This window comes from Drosophila gunungcola, assembly GCF_025200985.1.
Source record: "Drosophila gunungcola strain Sukarami chromosome 3L unlocalized genomic scaffold, Dgunungcola_SK_2 000003F, whole genome shotgun sequence".
NCBI classification, from domain to species: Eukaryota; Metazoa; Arthropoda; class Insecta; order Diptera; family Drosophilidae; genus Drosophila; species Drosophila gunungcola.
Window position 1 is genome coordinate 972,172 of NW_026453179.1, and position 18,316 is coordinate 990,487.

The following is an 18,316-nucleotide window of genomic DNA, read 5'->3' on the forward strand; positions in this document are numbered from 1 at the left end:
TACAAATGCATATCAAACACACACACAAACACAAACAGAGTGAGATCAAGCGAATGGGTGGGTGTGTGTTTGAAAAGGGGGGTGAGTAGTGGGAGGAAATGGAAATGTGGTGGGGAAAAGGAAAGGTCAAACAATTAGCCAGGCAAACAAACTCACCTTCTGTTGCATGAACATCGAAACATGTACGTCGGAAACACTGGTGGCCACCACCGCCGAATTGGCCGCCGCTGCACCACCGCCCCCACAGCCAGTTGAATATTCTGTGGTCAATCCTCCGGCGGATCCTGGCGTTCCTGCCGCTCCAGCTGTGTTGTTGTTGTTGACAGCTCCTGCGGTCTCGCCTCCGCCTCCGCATCCGCCCGATTTTATTTGGGCCACTGGCTCAACAGCCTGTTTGGCCGCGGCCGCTGCCACCGCCATTGACAGACTTTCGGCAGCGGTGGGTGGTCCGCCGGCAACCTGTTGTTGTTGCTGTTGTTGTTGGGCCTGCTGCTGCTGCTGTTGTTGTTGCTGCTGCTGCTGCTGCTGTTGGGCGGCGGCCGCTGCTGCAACAGCCGCCGCTGCCGGATTCGGTGCGGCGGCATAGCCGCCCGGAGCGCCCGGGAAAGGCGCCACGCCCGCCTGCACCATGTGCTGCATTTCCAGAAACGAAAACGGAAAGAAAGAGAGAGAGAACGGGGGAAAAGAAGCATAGAGAGAGAGAGAGAGAGAGATGGGTTTATGGATTAGTAATGGTCGTAAAAGTGTAAGTATTCCCCATTGTACACTCAAAAAAAAAAAAAAAAAACAAATTCAACCTAAGATCCTTTTAAAAAAAAATGCACACAAATATTTAGATGTTCGAAATCACTTATACTTATATAAGGATCTAAAAAATATCATTCGGTATATTTTGCAATTATTTTGACACATTTTAAATGAAGTTTACTTGATTGTGTCCATATTTAATATTCAAAATATTACTCAGCTAGACTATAATTATATTTTTTGTTGAAGATTGTTTAGCTTTTTTCTGTTGAAATCCAGTTTATAACTCTTAGAATATATAACTTCAGTAGTAAAATTCAAAAATAAGTTCGTTTTCCGGAAAACAAGAAGATCAGGCTTTAGCTTTACCTTAATTTGAGAAATTACGTTTATTATAAGTTTAATATCTCCAAAATTTAGCACCCCTTTTTTAGTGCCGCACTATGAACAATATTTTCGAGTGCACATTTAAAATGAACATTATGAGTATTAGTTTTAGCCCGGAGACACTTTTCATACTACTTGGGCTTCCTATTTCCCTCTTGCTCCACGCCGACGCATTTCCCTATTTGTGTGTGTGTCTGTCTGGTTGCGCCGTAAAACTGCAAAATTAAATCCAGGTAGTTTATTTTGCAGGTGGTGGGTAACCCCATCGGGAGCTGGTCCAGAGCTTTCCGTATTAAGCTCTTGGTTAGACAAAGGACACACACAGACGGACGGACAGGTTGGAAGTGGGCCAGGATTTCGTTGGGTTTTTTTTGGGGGGGGATAACAAAAAGCGCTTTAAATTGTCAGTTTTATTTGTATAAATTTTTGCCATTATTTGGCTTGTCTCGCCCGGATTTTCAACCCAACCTCTGTCAGCAGCTATGAAATATGCAAAATTTGCAGCTTATTGTTGCTTCTTGGCTAAATTCATATACACATATAGGAGCAACAACAACAACAAAAGTGGTAAGGCAAAAGGAAACTTTTGTGGGTATATTTTTGCGGGTGCTAAAACGGCAAGAACGGGGCTTATCGTGTTGAGTGGCATTTTAATATGTTTTTAGCCAAGAACATTTAGGTGCCTCTGCCCCATATGCTTACATGAAATGGTTATTAATTTTGCAATTTAATGAAAATGTCAAAAAAACGTAGGTATTTGGATGATTTGAATGCTATATGCTGCAAAATATTTTTGTTTTTCAATTAAGAAACGTTTTGTGTTCGACATGACATTTGGTTGCGAAAACAGCTTAAATAATATGTTTGTGTTGTGGTTTAGCTCGTTTAATTAGTGCATTTTAAAAATACCAAAAACGATTTTAAATGCCTAGACGTTGAACTATTTCATCCGATGGACACAGTTCATCTATCTTGGCAAGCAGGCCATAAAGCAGCTATTTCAACGTGCCGCAAACACGTATACATCAGTGCCTCTATGGGTATCTGTTTAGTTTATTTTATTTATATTTTTGTTTGGCACAGGCCATCATATTGCAGTCGTAATATTTGTGTGTGTTCTGTTTTGGCTTCTCAGCGATTTGCGCTCTGAAAAATTAGCTTGTTAATTAAATGCAAGCCACATATGACAAGTCGTCGAGGTGCAAGTATCTCTGCCCTGGCATTTCCCCCATCTTGTGACATAATCCGCAGTGCAAATTGGTGCTCATGTTGCTCATCCGCCACGTTGGCCAACCTATGATATATGCGTACTCTCATACATACAAACATACATACATACATACCCCATATATTTATATAAGGGTACAACTAAACAGCGCGTGCAAAAAAAAAACTTGTCATGTTGAATTTACATAAAATTTGTATGAAAATTCATTCCGTTGTGCCAATGAAAATGTTTTCCCTTCACTTTTCCCCTGCTTTTCCGACAGCTGCTGACGTAGGGAATGTGCTGACTTGCACTTGAGAACCACCATATTCTTCTCTTAATGAGTCTGCGTGTGTGTGTGTGTGTGTGTGTCTGGATTGCTTTCTGCGTCTGGCTGAAGTTTTTCCTTTCAAAAAGTCGTCCCCTTTAAACAACTCTCCAATAAGTTTCATAATTTTCTGTCAACCATTTCGAAGGCGGGGTCACAGCACTTGAAGCAAATACTTCGCTGCATTCGCAAATATTTCTCATTTAATTGCTCTTGAACAGAGGACTGAACCAGGACCAAAGAATATTCTTTTATAAATTTTTGTTTTTCGAGGCCATATTTACATGGCAAATATTTCGTTCGGCACTGCGGCCCTGGCAATTTGCATTTGTAGTTACTCTGCAGGAAAAAAAAAAACAGGCAACAAAAATTGTCGGCAGCTGGCACTGTTTTATTGACTGGGGCCAGCGCCAACTGCCATCGCTTTTTGTTTACATTTCGCTACTGTTGTTTTTGGAGAATTTTCAACAAAACACTTTACGTTTCCATTTTGCAACAAACTCGCTTGCTGCGCTTTCAAGTGGCCGCTTTCAAGCGTTCTGTCTACCAGCGATTTTTCGGCAGTTCAATGCAGAAAAAATATAAGAGCAATTTTCCATTCTCATTAAATATATTGCGTTTTGACAGCACACGCTGCGTATGCGTTACGCTTAAGTGTGTCACACATTCCACGGCTGGTGATTGATGGGCGCCGCAAAAAAAAAATTTTAAATATACCTACAAAAACATAAATAATGAACGAAAAAATGCGTTCAAATTTTGTGGGGGAAGCCTGAAAAAATCACGCTGGGAAATGCATTTTAAAAACGAAACAAACTGGAGATGTGAGTGAAATATAATTACAAGCATAACAACTTTATCTTTTAAAAAATGAATTGCAATGCGGTGTTTTTGGATAAAAAGGGAAAATTGCAAAATTCTTATTGGTTTTTTTGTAAGAAAACATTTTTTTTTTATCCAATGCCAGCAATTTAATAATTATTGTTATTACATGCGGAAAATTTATTTTAATTTTTTACTTTTAAAGCACAAAAAAATGTTTGGATACAAAAACCAAAGTCACTTTGGTCTTTAATGCAGAAAACGCAATTTTTCAAATTAACACAAAATATTCACATATATTCTCGTTGTTGTTGAATAATGTTATCTTAAATTGAACCAAAATATTTGGACAGAAATTAAACAAACCCGAAAGGCTGCCACACTTGTCAGAAGTCAAACCAAATTATATATAAATTATGTGTGCGTTGTCAGTCGCATTACATCAACGGAATATTAATAAACCGTGACGTGAATGGCGAGTGAAATTTTTTCGTGTGCTTTGACTGCGTACTTTCCTTCAACCAAAAGTCTTTTGGCCAAGTCTGTCCGTTTCAATTAGCATTACCATTACCCATAACGTATTCCTATGCCGATTCCCAAGTTTGAACCTGACACAGTCAGAAGGCATTTGACCAATTGCTCAATCGCTGACGCAATTCAGCGACCGAAGCGCCAATTTTGGTCTTCGATGCAATGGCAAATTTGGGGCGACGCTTGTTAAAAATGCCGAGCCAACTCGGTTGCTTGGCTCATGCCGAGAATGCCAATTAAAAAAAAAAAAAAACTGCTAACACGATAAAAAAAAAAACGATGCCAATTGAAACTGAAAATTTGCCTAACACGCGCCAACCGATTGTTCGATTTAAAGTTGGGTCTCTCTCTCTGGTTTTATTTGACTTGTACCGATTTTTGGCGATTGCTCAATGGGCGGATAGCTGGCAAGTGGGTCGATGCAGGTCACGTCTGCCGGCCAGTTTGCATTTGGAAAGTATTATATCGATGTCAGGGAAATATGTCACTGCCTATTTTGGAGAGATCTGATCCGGTCAAGTTTTTCGACCTGGTCGAAGGTCACATCTCCATATTTGCCACGGAAAGCAATGCAGAACGTGCCAAATCAATTTACATGGCAATTGCAATCGACAGAGCCAGCCAAGGACATTAAACTAGATACCCAGTCCTTTTGCAAATTAGGACACTACACAGATACACCAGAGCGAAAGAGATTTTCTGCCTCTGACAGTTTACAGTTTTTGCCAACAGGAAATTACAGCGAAAGCGTGTTGAAGTGTAAGAGGAAGCTCAGGTGTGAAATGGGTGTGGTGTGTGTGTGTGTTTGTGTGCTGTGACATGTAATATGACTGCAGAAATTGCTATGGTTCTGAAATTGCAGAATGCGGGTGTCAACAACGAGCTACAAGATATATAAATACTATGAGTGTGTGTGTGTGTGTGTGTGTGCATGTTCGTGTGTTTCGCAAATCAACAAAACGGAAATTTATTTCAAAATACACAAAATACCATGTTCGCCACTCTGCATCCTTTTAATAAGACAAACACAACATCATCGAATCGCAACGACAGAGGGGGGTTGTAGGGTGGAAAATTAATGAAAAGCGCGTCACACTTCTCGTTACGTAATGAGCACTGTAATGCAATAAGCTCGTCGTCGCTGCTTGTCTATAATTAAGGCTCAGCTCCGAGCATGGAAACACGTTGCTAGTCAAGGATAAAATTACCATTTGAAATAACCATTATTTAAACATTTTCCTTTGCTAATTTTTGCATGCCCCATAACTACAGTTATTCATTCACTCAGCCGGATCAATTTTCACAGCTCTTTTATAGTTGTAACATATTTTAAATATTCGGTTTTGCTCTGAATTAAGAACCCTCTGCTTTTTGAAACGACAGCTTTTGACAGCTTTCAAAGTGCAATTTAATTAGCAAATTGCTGTATTAAAATAGTCACTAGTCGCTAGCTTTTAACAATAGCCTTTAAAAGAAATTTCCTAAAATTGCTTGGCCATTTTTGTCCATTAACCTTAAAGTTACGAAACGCTGGGGTAAGCCAACTTTATGAATGAAATTACGGCCTCGGCAAGCCAGAGCAGCGGGCAATAACTGACCAGGTTAGCAGTGGAAAACTGCCACTGCAAAACTGTAAACCTAAAACGTCAAATGCAGGTGCCTACAGCACAGCAATATCCACAACAACGGCAAAACGTTTGGCAACGGGAAACGGCAAAAAACCCAAACAGTACAAAAACAAAAAAAAAAAAAACAAAAACCAAGAAGAATAGATGGCCCTAGGCAAGCTTGGGTAAGCCATAAAACCGGTTGGTTGAAAAATCGGGATATAGAAGGGGAGATCAAGGGGACGACCTGCCTGCGCATCTGCAAAAACCAAAAGCGAAACTTGAAATGCAGCCCAGCATTTAAATGCGGTTTCTGTTACCTCGTGCAGACATTTTATTTTCTTTTTTTTTTTACTATAAAAAAAAGATTGTTTTTGCTGCTTTCTTAGGTGCCACTTTAGTGTGTCACTGGGATGCCCACATAGCAGTTTCCATAGTAGTTAATGGCCCAACCTGAAGAAGCTAAAGATGCATCACGGCAGTGAGTCGATGTTGGGTGATGATGATGATGCAGCGCTGAGGACTGGTTTGCCATTTAAATGGAATTTATGCTGCCTTACCCAACGTCGAAGCTCCAACTCCGAGTCTGTCATCAATTGCCTTGCAGCTTTGCCAAATGAAGCATGAAGCGAGTGAATGGGAAAAAGTGGCTCACACCCACACATACACTGAAAAAGAGTGCCATGAAATAGTGTCTACCGTAGCGGTAATAACATTTTACAACAAGGCATAAACCTATGCCGTTAATTTCTAAATCTAACACAAGTGGGATTTCGAGTTTACGCTGCATTTTCAGTCCATATATTATAAAGCGGATCACTATATTAAATTCCTTTGAGTGTATTTTGTCAGCCCTCTTTCAGCCCCCTTTAAATTGCGAAGGCGATCAACTAAACCTTAATGCCAATGGAAACGTGAGAATGTCGCCGCCTCCAAGTTGAAGATGCACTTTTGGTTCGCTTCTTATTCGGAGATTTTTATCGCTAAATTTCGTTGGGGTTTTCCTTTTGTCGCACTTAGCTTGAGGGGGCCAATGAAAAACTACGAGAAAAACTTACAAAACGTGAGCGGAAAATTAAATAATTGAAAAGCTACTGTGTGAGTGAGGGGGAAAGTGTGCGAAAGGTCGATAGATAAATGCATTGTGATTATTCACTGGCTTAGCAAATGAAAACGAAATTGGCCATTGACCACTCGCTGTCTACCATCGTACGTACATGTAGGTACTAAATCAGCACCGAAACTCTCTGCAGTAGCACTAAAATCAATAAAAATAAATGAAGACAAATACCCAAAGCACACAAAGAGTCGAACAAAAAATATAAAACATAAAACAAAAAGCGAAGAGATCTTCACGTTCCTCAACTTGTCAATAAACAAGGCAAAATGTGAGTGAAAAAACTCGCACAAATACCAGATAAATTTTTATTTAAGAGCAAATGTTTGGCTATGCAAACGGCGTGCCACCAACAGACAGAAAGACTTGAATTATGGCAACCGAACGATGCGTTGACAAGACCAAAGGAAATAAAAAACCAAAAATAAAGAGCAGCGAGAGGAAAAAAACTAAAGAAATTAAAGGCCCTGTCAATTGGCGCAACATCAAAAACATCACAGGAAAAAAAGAGAGATAAACTTTACTTTTATTTCGTCTAAGCATATATTTTGATGTGGCTTCTGTCATGGGCTAACAAGCATCATGAAAGCGTGTCCAAAGGGCTACAGCAGCGAATCGCATTTGAAATGATGCGAAACCCATGCTAAATACGTGGACCACTCAGAAGTATGGTAACTCAGCATATTTGATGTTCGACTGCACTTCCCAGGTTTTCTCTTTTAATTGGATTTGCGATTATCGAGTGGCCAGATTCCTTTTGGCATCGATAACGAAATGATGAAGTACAAAACTGAAAAAGCCAATTGAACCGAAAGCGCAATCAACCCGGAAATATCGCATTACAGTGACACATCCACTCCAAGGTTCATATATATTTTAGGGATTGCACTGAGGGAACGAGCAACGCAAGATCTATTTCATTTGGGAGTTCTAGTACACATAATGTAAAATTATTTTTATTTTTTCACCACGGTTTAGTGAAATGTTTTATATTTAACAGTTGATATTACACAATTTTCATTTAGTTTTATAAGGTTATTTTACTTTTATTAGTTTACAAATTTTGTACAAATGTATGTATTGTTTAGCTAATTTATTCACAGCCCGTACATATTAATTAAATGTTGCTTGGATTTTCCCAAACCCCCAGGAAATAAAATGACTTTTACATAATTGATATTGATAAGCTTTTTTCTCTGTGTGCGCAAAAGTCGAATTCACTTGTCTCTTTAGAATTACCCACCAAAAAGCTTGACGGCAATTGAACAGCATTTTAGCTGCGATTTCGCAAAAAAATAAACGACTCTCTTGATTGCAACGATTGCAGCGAAATCGAGACGCTGTCCGTTGTTGTTGCCGTTGATTGATTTGCGCTTAGACATTAAATGCAATCAAAGTAACAATATTTGTCCTCTAGCCACGCCATCCGACCCACGCCCAGCGAAGTAAACAATACATCAGGCAAGACTCCACCATCCAATCAATGTGGTACACCTCCTCAATTGAAACCTTTAAGGCCCTTTAGCTTTTTTAAGACGGCCGCCGAACAAAAACACGCAAAGCCCCAAGACGCTTATTAAATTGCCTCACAAAACAAGGCCCAAACAAACAAAACGATACAAAACAAAGCTCAACAGAACGGTACAGAATGTAGGCAAATAAACAAGCAGTCGAAGCGGAAGGAACTAACGGCTGAAAAACAAAAGCTTACTTCCGGCCACCCATTGCTCCCAACCCCTCCAACCTTTAAGTTTATGAAATATAAATGAGCTTTGTGAGCATTCAAACAGCAAGAAATCCAAAATTACACGCAATTTATGGATGTAGCAGGTGCAGGAAGTGGGCGTGGCCCGGTAACCATTAAGTTGGCTTTAAAGAGCACGCGACAAAATGACGCTACACATGGGAAAATAAATTGCATGTCACAGATTTTGATTTAATTTATTTACCTATCCTAAGGCTACAATCAAATCGTATAAAATTACTGTTACCAACAAATCGCGTAGTCATTATTCTCTTTTAATTTTGTTAACATTTTACCATATAAACATATTTTTTTATTTATTCAAACGAAATAAATAAAATAAATATTATAATAATGAAATTAATCGAATCATACGCATATATATTTAAAAAACATGACAGTCGTTTTAATCCAAATCCATTCTTTCTATTAAAGAAATTAAATATTTCCTAGATTTCAAAGCTACTTATGTATACATTTCTACTTAGGAATGAACTTGAACTTTTTTTAATTACAAAATTGATAACAATTCTATGATGAGTTTTTTTTTTAATCTAAAACATATGTTTTCAGTGTAATTAAAGGGTAATGGATGTGGGTGTTGTACGGCAATTACCGTTAAGCGGATTATAGCTTACACTCTCTGCATGCCTTTTACTCAGAAATAAGCTAGAACCGAATGCGCATTCATTCTTATGGTACGTTTTCATTTTCATTCCCATTCTCAGCCGGGCGTTATTGTTATGACCCACTGGCATTGCCACCTGTCTCGCTCTGCGCATTTTCACGCTTGTAAATCAATTAATTTTACAGCTAACATTGTTGTTGTTGTTGGACTGGCCACTGGTCACTTGGCTACTGAACTACCTACTACAGCTACTTTCACAGCTACTACCAATACCACCACCTGCTGGTTGGTCATTTAGCCTAAGCGCCGGCTAAGCTCAAAATGCTCGACTGGCCAAGGATTGTGAAGCCCCTGCAATGCCCAACTCAAAACCCAAAGTGTGTGTTGTGTTCTCGTGTGTGGGAACTTTTGTTTCCCCTTTTGTTGTTTCAAAAGCAAATTGTTGGCCGTAAATGTTGATTGTTGTAGTTGTTGGCGTTGGCCGGATTTTCTGATTTGCTTGAGCGGCGACCGTTGAAATGTAATTAATACATGGCCCACAACTTGGTCCCACACATTCGGGGTCAATTGTGTGTAAAGGAGCCTCCGCAATGCGGTGGCGGACAGGTGATTAGTATGGCTATATAGGCAAGCAAGGGTTAAGATCCCTGGGGGGATATTAGTTGGGAATTTAGGTAAAGAAAGGTTTTTGATTTCTGCTTATGGCTTAAGAGAAGCTAGTTCTAAGCATGGTCATAAAAATTAAATATAAATGAAATTTGTTTTTAATTTGCTTAATGTTTTATTCCTAACATATATTATAAATATTCTTTTTAATTAATTTATTTTCTTGCTGCCAATAAATATTTATTATAACTAGGCAGGCTCTTGACTCTGTGTATATTATTTTCGGTGAAACAAAATTTATTAGATTTCTCAAAATCTGTTTGTAAATACCAAGGTTTTTTTTTGTCCACCCGTAAACTTTGCCAAATTCAAGGTAAATTTGTAATTTGATTAGCTAATTAGTTTTCCAAAAGTTGACACACCGCAAAGTTTTTTATTGAAATGTCGGAAAAATGCTTGGAAGTCTCACCACATGGTACATTAACTTTCTGCAAAGCAAACAATAGTCAGGAAATCATAATAAGGAATGTGTCCAAAGTGTCGGTGACCTATAAGGTAATAAATATTATGAATTTGACAGACTTATTTGATTCAATTATTCCACCAGGTGCAAAGCACAGTGTACGGGAAGTTTTCTGTGCGACCCCGCTGGGGAGTCCTTGATCCCAACGACCACTCACATGTGCTGATAACCATGTGCAAGGATGCGGAGCTCTCGAAAAAGGGCCGCGACAAGATAGTGGTCGTCTGCATGGCGGCGCCCATCAATGCCGTGGACTTCGACATGACCTCCTCCTTCTGGCGCCGCAATATCTGTTACGATCCGAATATCGAGAAGCACCAGTTAACCTGCCATCAAATGGATGGGGCAGGCGAGGGCGGCAATAAGGACCCGGAGAAGGACGATCTAAGGACTCGCAGGGGAATGTTCTCCTCACTTTCCAGTGTTCGTACGCCGAGCAAGTACTGGCGGTAGTTTTCGTTTGGGCATTTTATCCCTGCTCCTGGAGTGTCAATTATCCCGCCCAACTGTTTTGCCCTTATGGCTGCAATGACTAAGTAATTGGTTAGCAGCCCTACCTCGCCTTAACGTGAGCCCCTATGGGCCAACATTGTTGATGATGAGCCTTCATTAAAAACTCAGAGTGTGTCTATCTGGTTGTATATGTGAATGTGTGTGAGTTTGTTGGTTGGGTATCGAGTGGCTCGAAGGATGCTCAAGCATCCTGGTTACATGAAGTGTGTAGGAGGCAAACCCTACACTACAAGCCGATAAAAAGGCGTAAATTGCTTGCATTTTAGCCGTGGGTTGGCTCCCTTCACTGGCAATTAAGCAAACGTTAACGAAGGCTTTTGAACCTCTGATACTCTCATCGATTGACATTCTAGTATGGGGCAACCAGGTTGCCCGGCAATTAACCAACCAATTTTGTAATTCGAAGCGTTAAGCAATTAAAGGGTCACGTAATGCAAAGTGACAAGGGAAACCACACAAGTTTGTTTTTTGACTCTCTTAATGTGGCCCAAAAATCGCTTAACAGGTTGGTTTTTACAGGGGTTTATTTATTGGAAAAAAAACTTAATTTAAATGTATTAATATATGACTTTAGGTAAATAAAGTTTAAGATTCTTTTATAACCTACATGTTTCTATTATGTTCAATTAAAAAATGTAATAATTTTAAGACGCATAGAACTGGTTTTAAAAAAAAACTTTTAAAAGTTATTTAATTTATCAAAGCACACCTTAAATTGAAGTTGCACAAATCAGGCTAGCGTTGTGTATTTTCCTCAGGGTTTATGGGCTAAAAGAGTGCTTTTGGAAAGGAAACGAGAGCAAACGAGATAAAGACATTTGGAAATGCTCCGCAAAAGGCCTGGCCAACAGCATAAAAGGCACTCAGCCAGTAAATTAGGTTCATGTCTCAACTATAGTTTTGACCCAAGTCCAAGGGGCCAAAACAAACATTTCGATGATGATGATTATGTGGACTTGGGTTTTGCAGGGGCGTTGCCAAAAACTGGGCACTTGTTCTGCTCGAGCTGTGTTGCTGTGCTTTGGGGTGGCCAACAGCCCTGAACAATGAAGTAAATCATAGCCATGAAATATGTGCCAAGCGAGGAGACGACTACACCTGGCTGTGGTAATAATAATGAAAATACAAAATAGCCCAACAGGGCGGGCGAATATTCATCGCTGGCTTGATGCTTCACCTTGTGCAATTGCAGTTTGTTTGCCCGAATTTACGAGCCGGCACAAAAAGCAAACGTGACCACCAGAAAAACATACAAATATTTTCCCTTTGGCCAAATAAAAAAACACAAAGGAAAGCACAAAAAAAATAAATAAATATAAAAATGTAATAAAATTGCAGCTCATGCGAGCGATAAAACGCAACTTTTCTCCCTTAACGGTTAAATCTCAGTCGTAAACTATACAATGACTTGGCACTGCTTAACCCTTTGGTGACCCTCTGGCGCCTTCCCCAGTTTTTCCTGCTTTCTGCATGATTTAATGCGTAATTTTCAGGAGTTTGCAAAATTTTTCGTATAATTTATCATTTTTAGAGTGGGGAATAAGTGGGAGGAAGCGAACTTTGCACTGGGATTTCTCAATTTTTTGTTTGGCCACAACGACACCTGCCTGAGGCAGTTCCACCTTTCCCCCCGTGGACCATTACAAATGGCTTTGGTAGCTAAAATTTGTGACCACAGCCCATTGACATTTGAGATTTAGTGGAGAGTGGACAGGCCATCGACCATCGCCCATCGCAGCCTTAATTAAAATTTCTCCATTGAAATGCGGCTGGAGAATAATAAGCTGCCGGTACAGCCTCCGTTGATAAATGTGCTGGGGATTTTACAGGACTTTCAGAGGTCTTGCGCACAGGCAGACTGCATATTATGGAAATTGTTTTTAGTTAAAGTGAAGGAGCTAAAATTTATTTGCTTGAAAACAGCTCCAGAGTGGGAAGTAAATTTTAGTGAAAATTACATAAAACTTTTTGGATTAGAACTAGCAGTAAGTTTTTTTTTTATTGCAAAAAACTCCTATTGAACTTTTGTTATGATAAAACGTGTAGTTTAGACAGCGATTTGGGTTACGGTCTAACTAAATAAATGAAGCATAAAGTTTCAGGCAAAAACTTTAGAGGAGATATATCAAATAAAAGAAATAGGAGAATAAAACAAAAACTGAACTAAAAGTGCAGTTTATTATTTTGTTCTCAACTAAGTATTATACCGTCCTATTTGGTTTAAATTCTGTACTCATCTAAAAAATGCTTCTTTTAATTATAAAATTAGCAAACTATGCATGCTTCGTCTGATCCAATCTAATTGGAAAGCAATATCCATCATCAGCATCCATTTACCCCACAGCAAACTATCTTCTCGAAAGCAATTAAAAATGTAATGCATATCCTGGCCTTTGAATTACATTTTCCCATCCCGGTCCAAACGAATTCTTGGTCTCTAACTTTTGCCTTGTGGCTTTTGATACCCTAATCCTCCACATACATTATGCGATGGCAAATATTTTGCCCATTTTTAATAAGAGAGCACTTGCAAAATATGCAGAAAGATATCGAGAAGGGTCGATATGGAGTAGATTTAAATTACCCAACAAATATTTGCATACGGGAAGAACTTGGACTCTGCTCTCCTTTAACCCTTTTGTAATCGAAGCCAATTCAGCATTGATTTATTAGATGCACATGAAATCGCACTCAACGAAATTATTAAATGTTGTTCTTTTAAAATTATTTTTTTTTCTTTTGAGCAAAACGATGTAAGAAATCGAAGTTTTCATTTTCATTACGAGAAAAAAAATTTCCTATTTTATTGAACGAAAAACCGACGTGTTTTAAGAATGATTGTTATTATGTTAGGTAATGGTGAATTTTATAAAACCCGTAACGTTTAGTAGAACTCATACAAACATATGTGAATAATCAAAGTTTTTTATTGAAAAGTTAAAAGCTAGCACTCATAAATCTAGACTTGCAATCTTAACTCGCATTATCAAGTTCCATTGTATACAGACTCCAATTAGTGGAAGTTAGCTTGTTTCGCTGCACTTGGATTAGATTGATTCGCAGGTGCAGACCTCCACAGTACAGTCTCCCCTCGACATCTTGCAATTTGTCGTCTCATCTGGCAGTGTTTCTTTGGCTCTGGGTTTTCCATTCCATTTACCCCCTACCCATAACTCATACACTTTGAAATGCAACACATGGCGAGTGCAGAGATTTTCCCTTTTGCCCGTGTTTTTCTCTTCTTGATTTTCTGTTCCGTTTTTCTTTTCGGTTCTTTGGCCCTCAGAGTTCCTCCACTTTGCTACAATATCCTTTCTGCTGTCTATTTTTATCCCCGAGCACCGAGTTTCTCTGAGTTCTCTGGGGTTCGTTCGCATTATCACCCAAGAGTTGGGGAATTCCAAGTGCCGAGCACCGAGAGAGCTGTGGATTTGTCGTAATTGTGTATGGAGTGTTCTCGTCCATTGCAGCTCCGGCTACCTCTGTAACAAATTTTCCTCAGCCTCTTTGTCCCTATTCCCTGTTTTATATCTGTTTATTATTTTTTTTTGTTCTGCCTTTCCGCCGCTCTTGAAGCAGAAAACCCCATGCTGCGTTTTTGACTGTGTACACTACACAGAGAGAAACAAAATTTTTTAGGAGGAAATTCAGAGCAACTCAAATCTAAATTAGTTGTTAGTTGAATTAACGTTTTTGGGTCAATAGAAAAATAAAAGAAATTTCTTTCTTATTTTTATAATATTCATATCTGAATCTGATGTCTCTTAAATATTTTGTATTGGCCTTTACTTTTATACAAAGTTCTGGAGAAACTAAGACTTTTGTTAACTATTTTAAAATCAACGTGTCATGCAAGTGATCATGAACGGACCTTAAAAATAAATATCAGTGTAATTATCTCAACCCCACAACCTTATGTTGAAACAGAAGCACAAACAACATCCTATTGCAGATCCCTTGGCAGCCTGAAGTCGGAGGCAAAAGGCATCTAAAATTAGACTCCAGACGATGTCGATATGACAGCAGTTTGCTCATTAAGCGACCAATGGCAATGGTATTGTACATGCGGTACATTATTTTAATTTGAAAAATTAAGGCGTAGTAAGTAAGTCAGTCAAGATTTTCAGTCTATACCTTTCTACCAGCTATTTCCGCATAAAATGCTTACTGAATTACAAAAAAAAAAAGAAGGCAAGGCAAGACTAATGGCATAGCGAAAAAGTTGAACGCACTACCACGATTTGTAGCACAGCTGTAAATCACTATTATTAAAATGTATTTAAGCCAGTCCATTACAAAGGCTCAATTTTTTTTTTACGTGTTTCCCAATATTTTCTGATGTTGGACATACCTGAAAGAAAAAAAAAAAAATTCTAATTAGATTTAAACACACAAATATTTGTTTAATATTTACCCAGCACAAGCTGAATAATTAATCTAACGCGCGGTAACATTTCATATAGCTATAGTCATATTTATATAATATTTTGATAGGGAATTAAATTACTATAGTTTAATATTAGCAAATATTTTCCATAAAATTTATTTTTAAAATAAGCACAAGCCTGAAGATCAAATAAAATAAAACATTACGCCCCAGAACATTCACATAAATCCGCTTATTTTCACATGAATTGAGTTCAAAAAGTCAAAAGCAAATATAATATTCACAACAAAAACATCTGCACTTTAGCGCAGATTTGTTGCGTGACAAAAATACAAAGCGAAAAAAATAAAAATTAAAAAAAACGAAGAGAATAAATTATATACAAATATATTGAAATATATATGTGGATTTTCCAATTTAAATGTGAGTACATTGTTTGGAATTCCCGTGCCGAAAACAGATTCTGCCGGGTTGTGTTTTTGGCATTGTCTGCAGTCTATAAACCCGAAAAACGAAAATGTATTTGAAATGTGTAAACAAATGGGGGTTATGGAAAATGTTTCAATTACAAAATTAAAAATAACGAAAAACAAAAACAGAGAGAGAAGCATTTCCACCAACGACACTCTGCGCATCCCGTGCCCATTTTAGTTCTCACTCATCTCGCAACGAATGAGAGTTCTGGGGGCTGAGCTCTCGGGTCTGGCCATTTAATCAGTTTAAATTGACACTGGGGGTCAAATTCATTAAGATAGAATTCCTTTTTGTTTTTGTTAAGCTGCTGGGCGTTGGCTCCATGCGACAACGAGGCAACGACAACGTCAAAACGTCGACGAAGAGACGACGGTGGAATTTTTAAAATCATAAATTTTCAACAAAATACGTAGATAGGCGGGGGGCACACTGCAGGCACTTTCCATTAGCATTCCGTTCCCCGCGGCAACTACGCAACACCTACACTTAAACCATGTAATTATTGCTTTCCCGGAAATCGCCTGAAGCGACTGAAAAAGTAAAGAACTTGTAAAAATCGTAAGAATTAAATTCGAGGCGAAATGTTTATAGATAACTTTAAAAATAGCAGCGAAATAACAACCGGAGTTGGGGGAAGCGCCTTTTGCAGGATATGCGTGACTGGCATTGAAATTAAACAAAATATTTTAGCGCTCAGTGTCAAACGAGGCGAGAGACAGTATTAAATGGGTGGAGATTGTGGAGGTGTTGTGCCGTATATGTATATACTGTCGACTTGGCAACCTACGGAAGAGGCTTCTACTCGAGCGAAAAAAAAATACAAATACATAAATAAACGTAATGGCTTTTTACAACAATAACAACAGTGATAAATCTTGCTTAATTGAGAGTTAGGCGTTCAAATTACCCCTTGAAACAAGCTAGCTCAAAATTTTGACGTGTTTTATTCTTTAGGTATTTTAAGATACTTTTTTTGAAGTCTAATTTTTTTTTCATGAGAATAACATACAGAAAAAAACCCATGAGAATAAATAAAGTAAATGCAGGATAATAAATAGCAAACCTTAAAATTTATAATTTACTGAGTTTATGATACTTTAAATATTTTCATTTTATAATAGATAACCTGTAAAATCAAGTTGGAATAAATAGTATTGTAAGATATATGTTTTATAATATTATTATTAACTACAAGCTTAGATTTTATATAGCCAATTATTTGATACGTTACAGGGTATTTCCGTAACAAGGATATTTCCATCACTAGTAGCTACCAATTTATTTTCCGGCTTAGCTGCCGTAGAGGGGCGTGGCTATGCCATGGCTTTGCATTACTTTGATTTCCAGAAAAAGCGTTAACTTAACAAAGATCTATGGAACAAATGTGTGCGTGCGTGGGCGTTGATTAAGTGCTTCTGTGTGCGAGTGTACACATGCGAGCACTTGCAGACATTAAGGTGGTGTGGAGACCAAGAATAAACAGTCCGCTTTCCTTCCTATTCTAACCAGCATATGCACATATTTCAATAAACTTGTCATAATTACATTAAAAATTCCACATCCCGGACCCGCAGCGTTTAAACGACGAACATATTTCCACAAACGATCAAATTTGAATTGCCCAAATTGCTCTTTATTAGTTTTTTCACACACACTAAAACGGGGAGAAATGAATGCCGGGCTGAAACAATAACAACGGCGATAACGCTAAGAAGTAGAATAAATGTTTTCCACGGTTGTAAGTAAGGGGCTGTAGCAACAACAACCAAAACAATGGTAACAACAAATTGGCTTGCGTGTTTCGGCCGCATAAAAAGGAAGTTTTGGTCAGGAGTAAAAAGGATGGAAAGAGACCTGGCCACTTTTAGTTTTTATTCACTGATTTTCTTTGTTGCGAACAACAGAAGAAAAAAGGAACTAAAAGCCCACAAAGAAAGAAACACATTGGGATACCCTTTGAATATTTAGATAGATGAAATTTATTGAAATTATAAATTAAATGATATTGTGGCTTTACAGTTCACAGTTTTCTAAACCATTTTTATTTAGTAATTAAAAATTGTTTTGTTGGAATTTTTAGTACTCAGAAATTAAATTCATTACTCTTCAACACATGTGTTCGACAGTAAATTTGTTCAGTACAATTGTTCAGTACAAGCAGCTATATTTGGAATGCATATTTTCAAGACAAATCAACACATACATTTTTAACGATCTTTCATATAAGCTGTGGTATATGAACCATTAATAAGAAGAGTAATCCAAAAAAACTATTATTTTTACTTATTTAACACTTTTAGTGTCAGAAAATTAAAATACACATACAAAAAAAAATTATTTCTCATTAAAAAATGCAATGATAAACTAAAAATATTTTATTTATAGACTTTTACAACGTTTTCGTTTTTATAGTGCCTTGCAATACTTTATGTTAAAGGTATGTGACTCAAACTTATAAGAAAAACTATATCACCCTATGCCAGTATAAAAAGGAAACAAAGGCGAAAACAAAAAATGTTGTTTACTCCAATTCTTAGCTGGCTCAATTTCTTATTTTGTTTTACTACACTTCTACACTACCAGCTACTGCCTGATATTACCCTCATTATTATTTCGCTTTCGTTTTATACACACATATACACACAATTAAGTGGCCATGGCCTAGGTGGATTGGATACTCGCATCCTGCTGCCAA

General features: G+C 38.0%; 2 protein-coding genes across 33 annotated transcripts in view; one reads left to right on the plus strand and one right to left on the minus strand.

Moving 5' to 3' along the window:
- LOC128258650 (sex determination protein fox-1) overlaps positions 1–18,316 on the minus strand; it is a 120,164-nt gene that overhangs the window by 26,338 nt on the left and 75,510 nt on the right. For 31 of the 32 annotated variants that reach the window (XR_008267985.1, XR_008267984.1, XR_008267981.1 and 28 more), the window contains exon 3: positions 157–633. The exons of the other annotated variant lie outside the window; for it this stretch is intronic. Coding sequence is in view for 25 of the 31 variants with exons in the window: in XM_052990382.1 (XP_052846342.1) it covers positions 157–633 (477 nt within the window). In the remaining 6 variants the exon portion in view is untranslated. The remainder of the gene's footprint in view (positions 1–156; positions 634–18,316) is intronic. 32 annotated transcript variants of the gene reach the window in all.
- Positions 9,980–10,888, plus strand: LOC128258656 (uncharacterized). Its single transcript, XM_052990402.1, has 3 exons — positions 9,980–10,097; positions 10,154–10,279; positions 10,332–10,888. The coding sequence occupies exons 2-3, from the start codon at positions 10,166–10,168 to the stop codon at positions 10,698–10,700; spliced, it is 483 nt and encodes a 160-aa protein (XP_052846362.1). The 5' UTR covers positions 9,980–10,097; positions 10,154–10,165; the 3' UTR covers positions 10,701–10,888.

Bases quoted from the DNA above. Each gene is read 5' to 3' on its own strand.
- LOC128258656 (XM_052990402.1), top strand. From the start codon at position 10,166: ATGTCGGAAAAATGCTTGGAAGTCTCACCACATGGTACATTAACTTTC. The intron at 10,280-10,331 runs GTAATAAATATT...TTATTCCACCAG, and splicing joins AAGTGTCGGTGACCTATAAG to GTGCAAAGCACAGTGTACGG.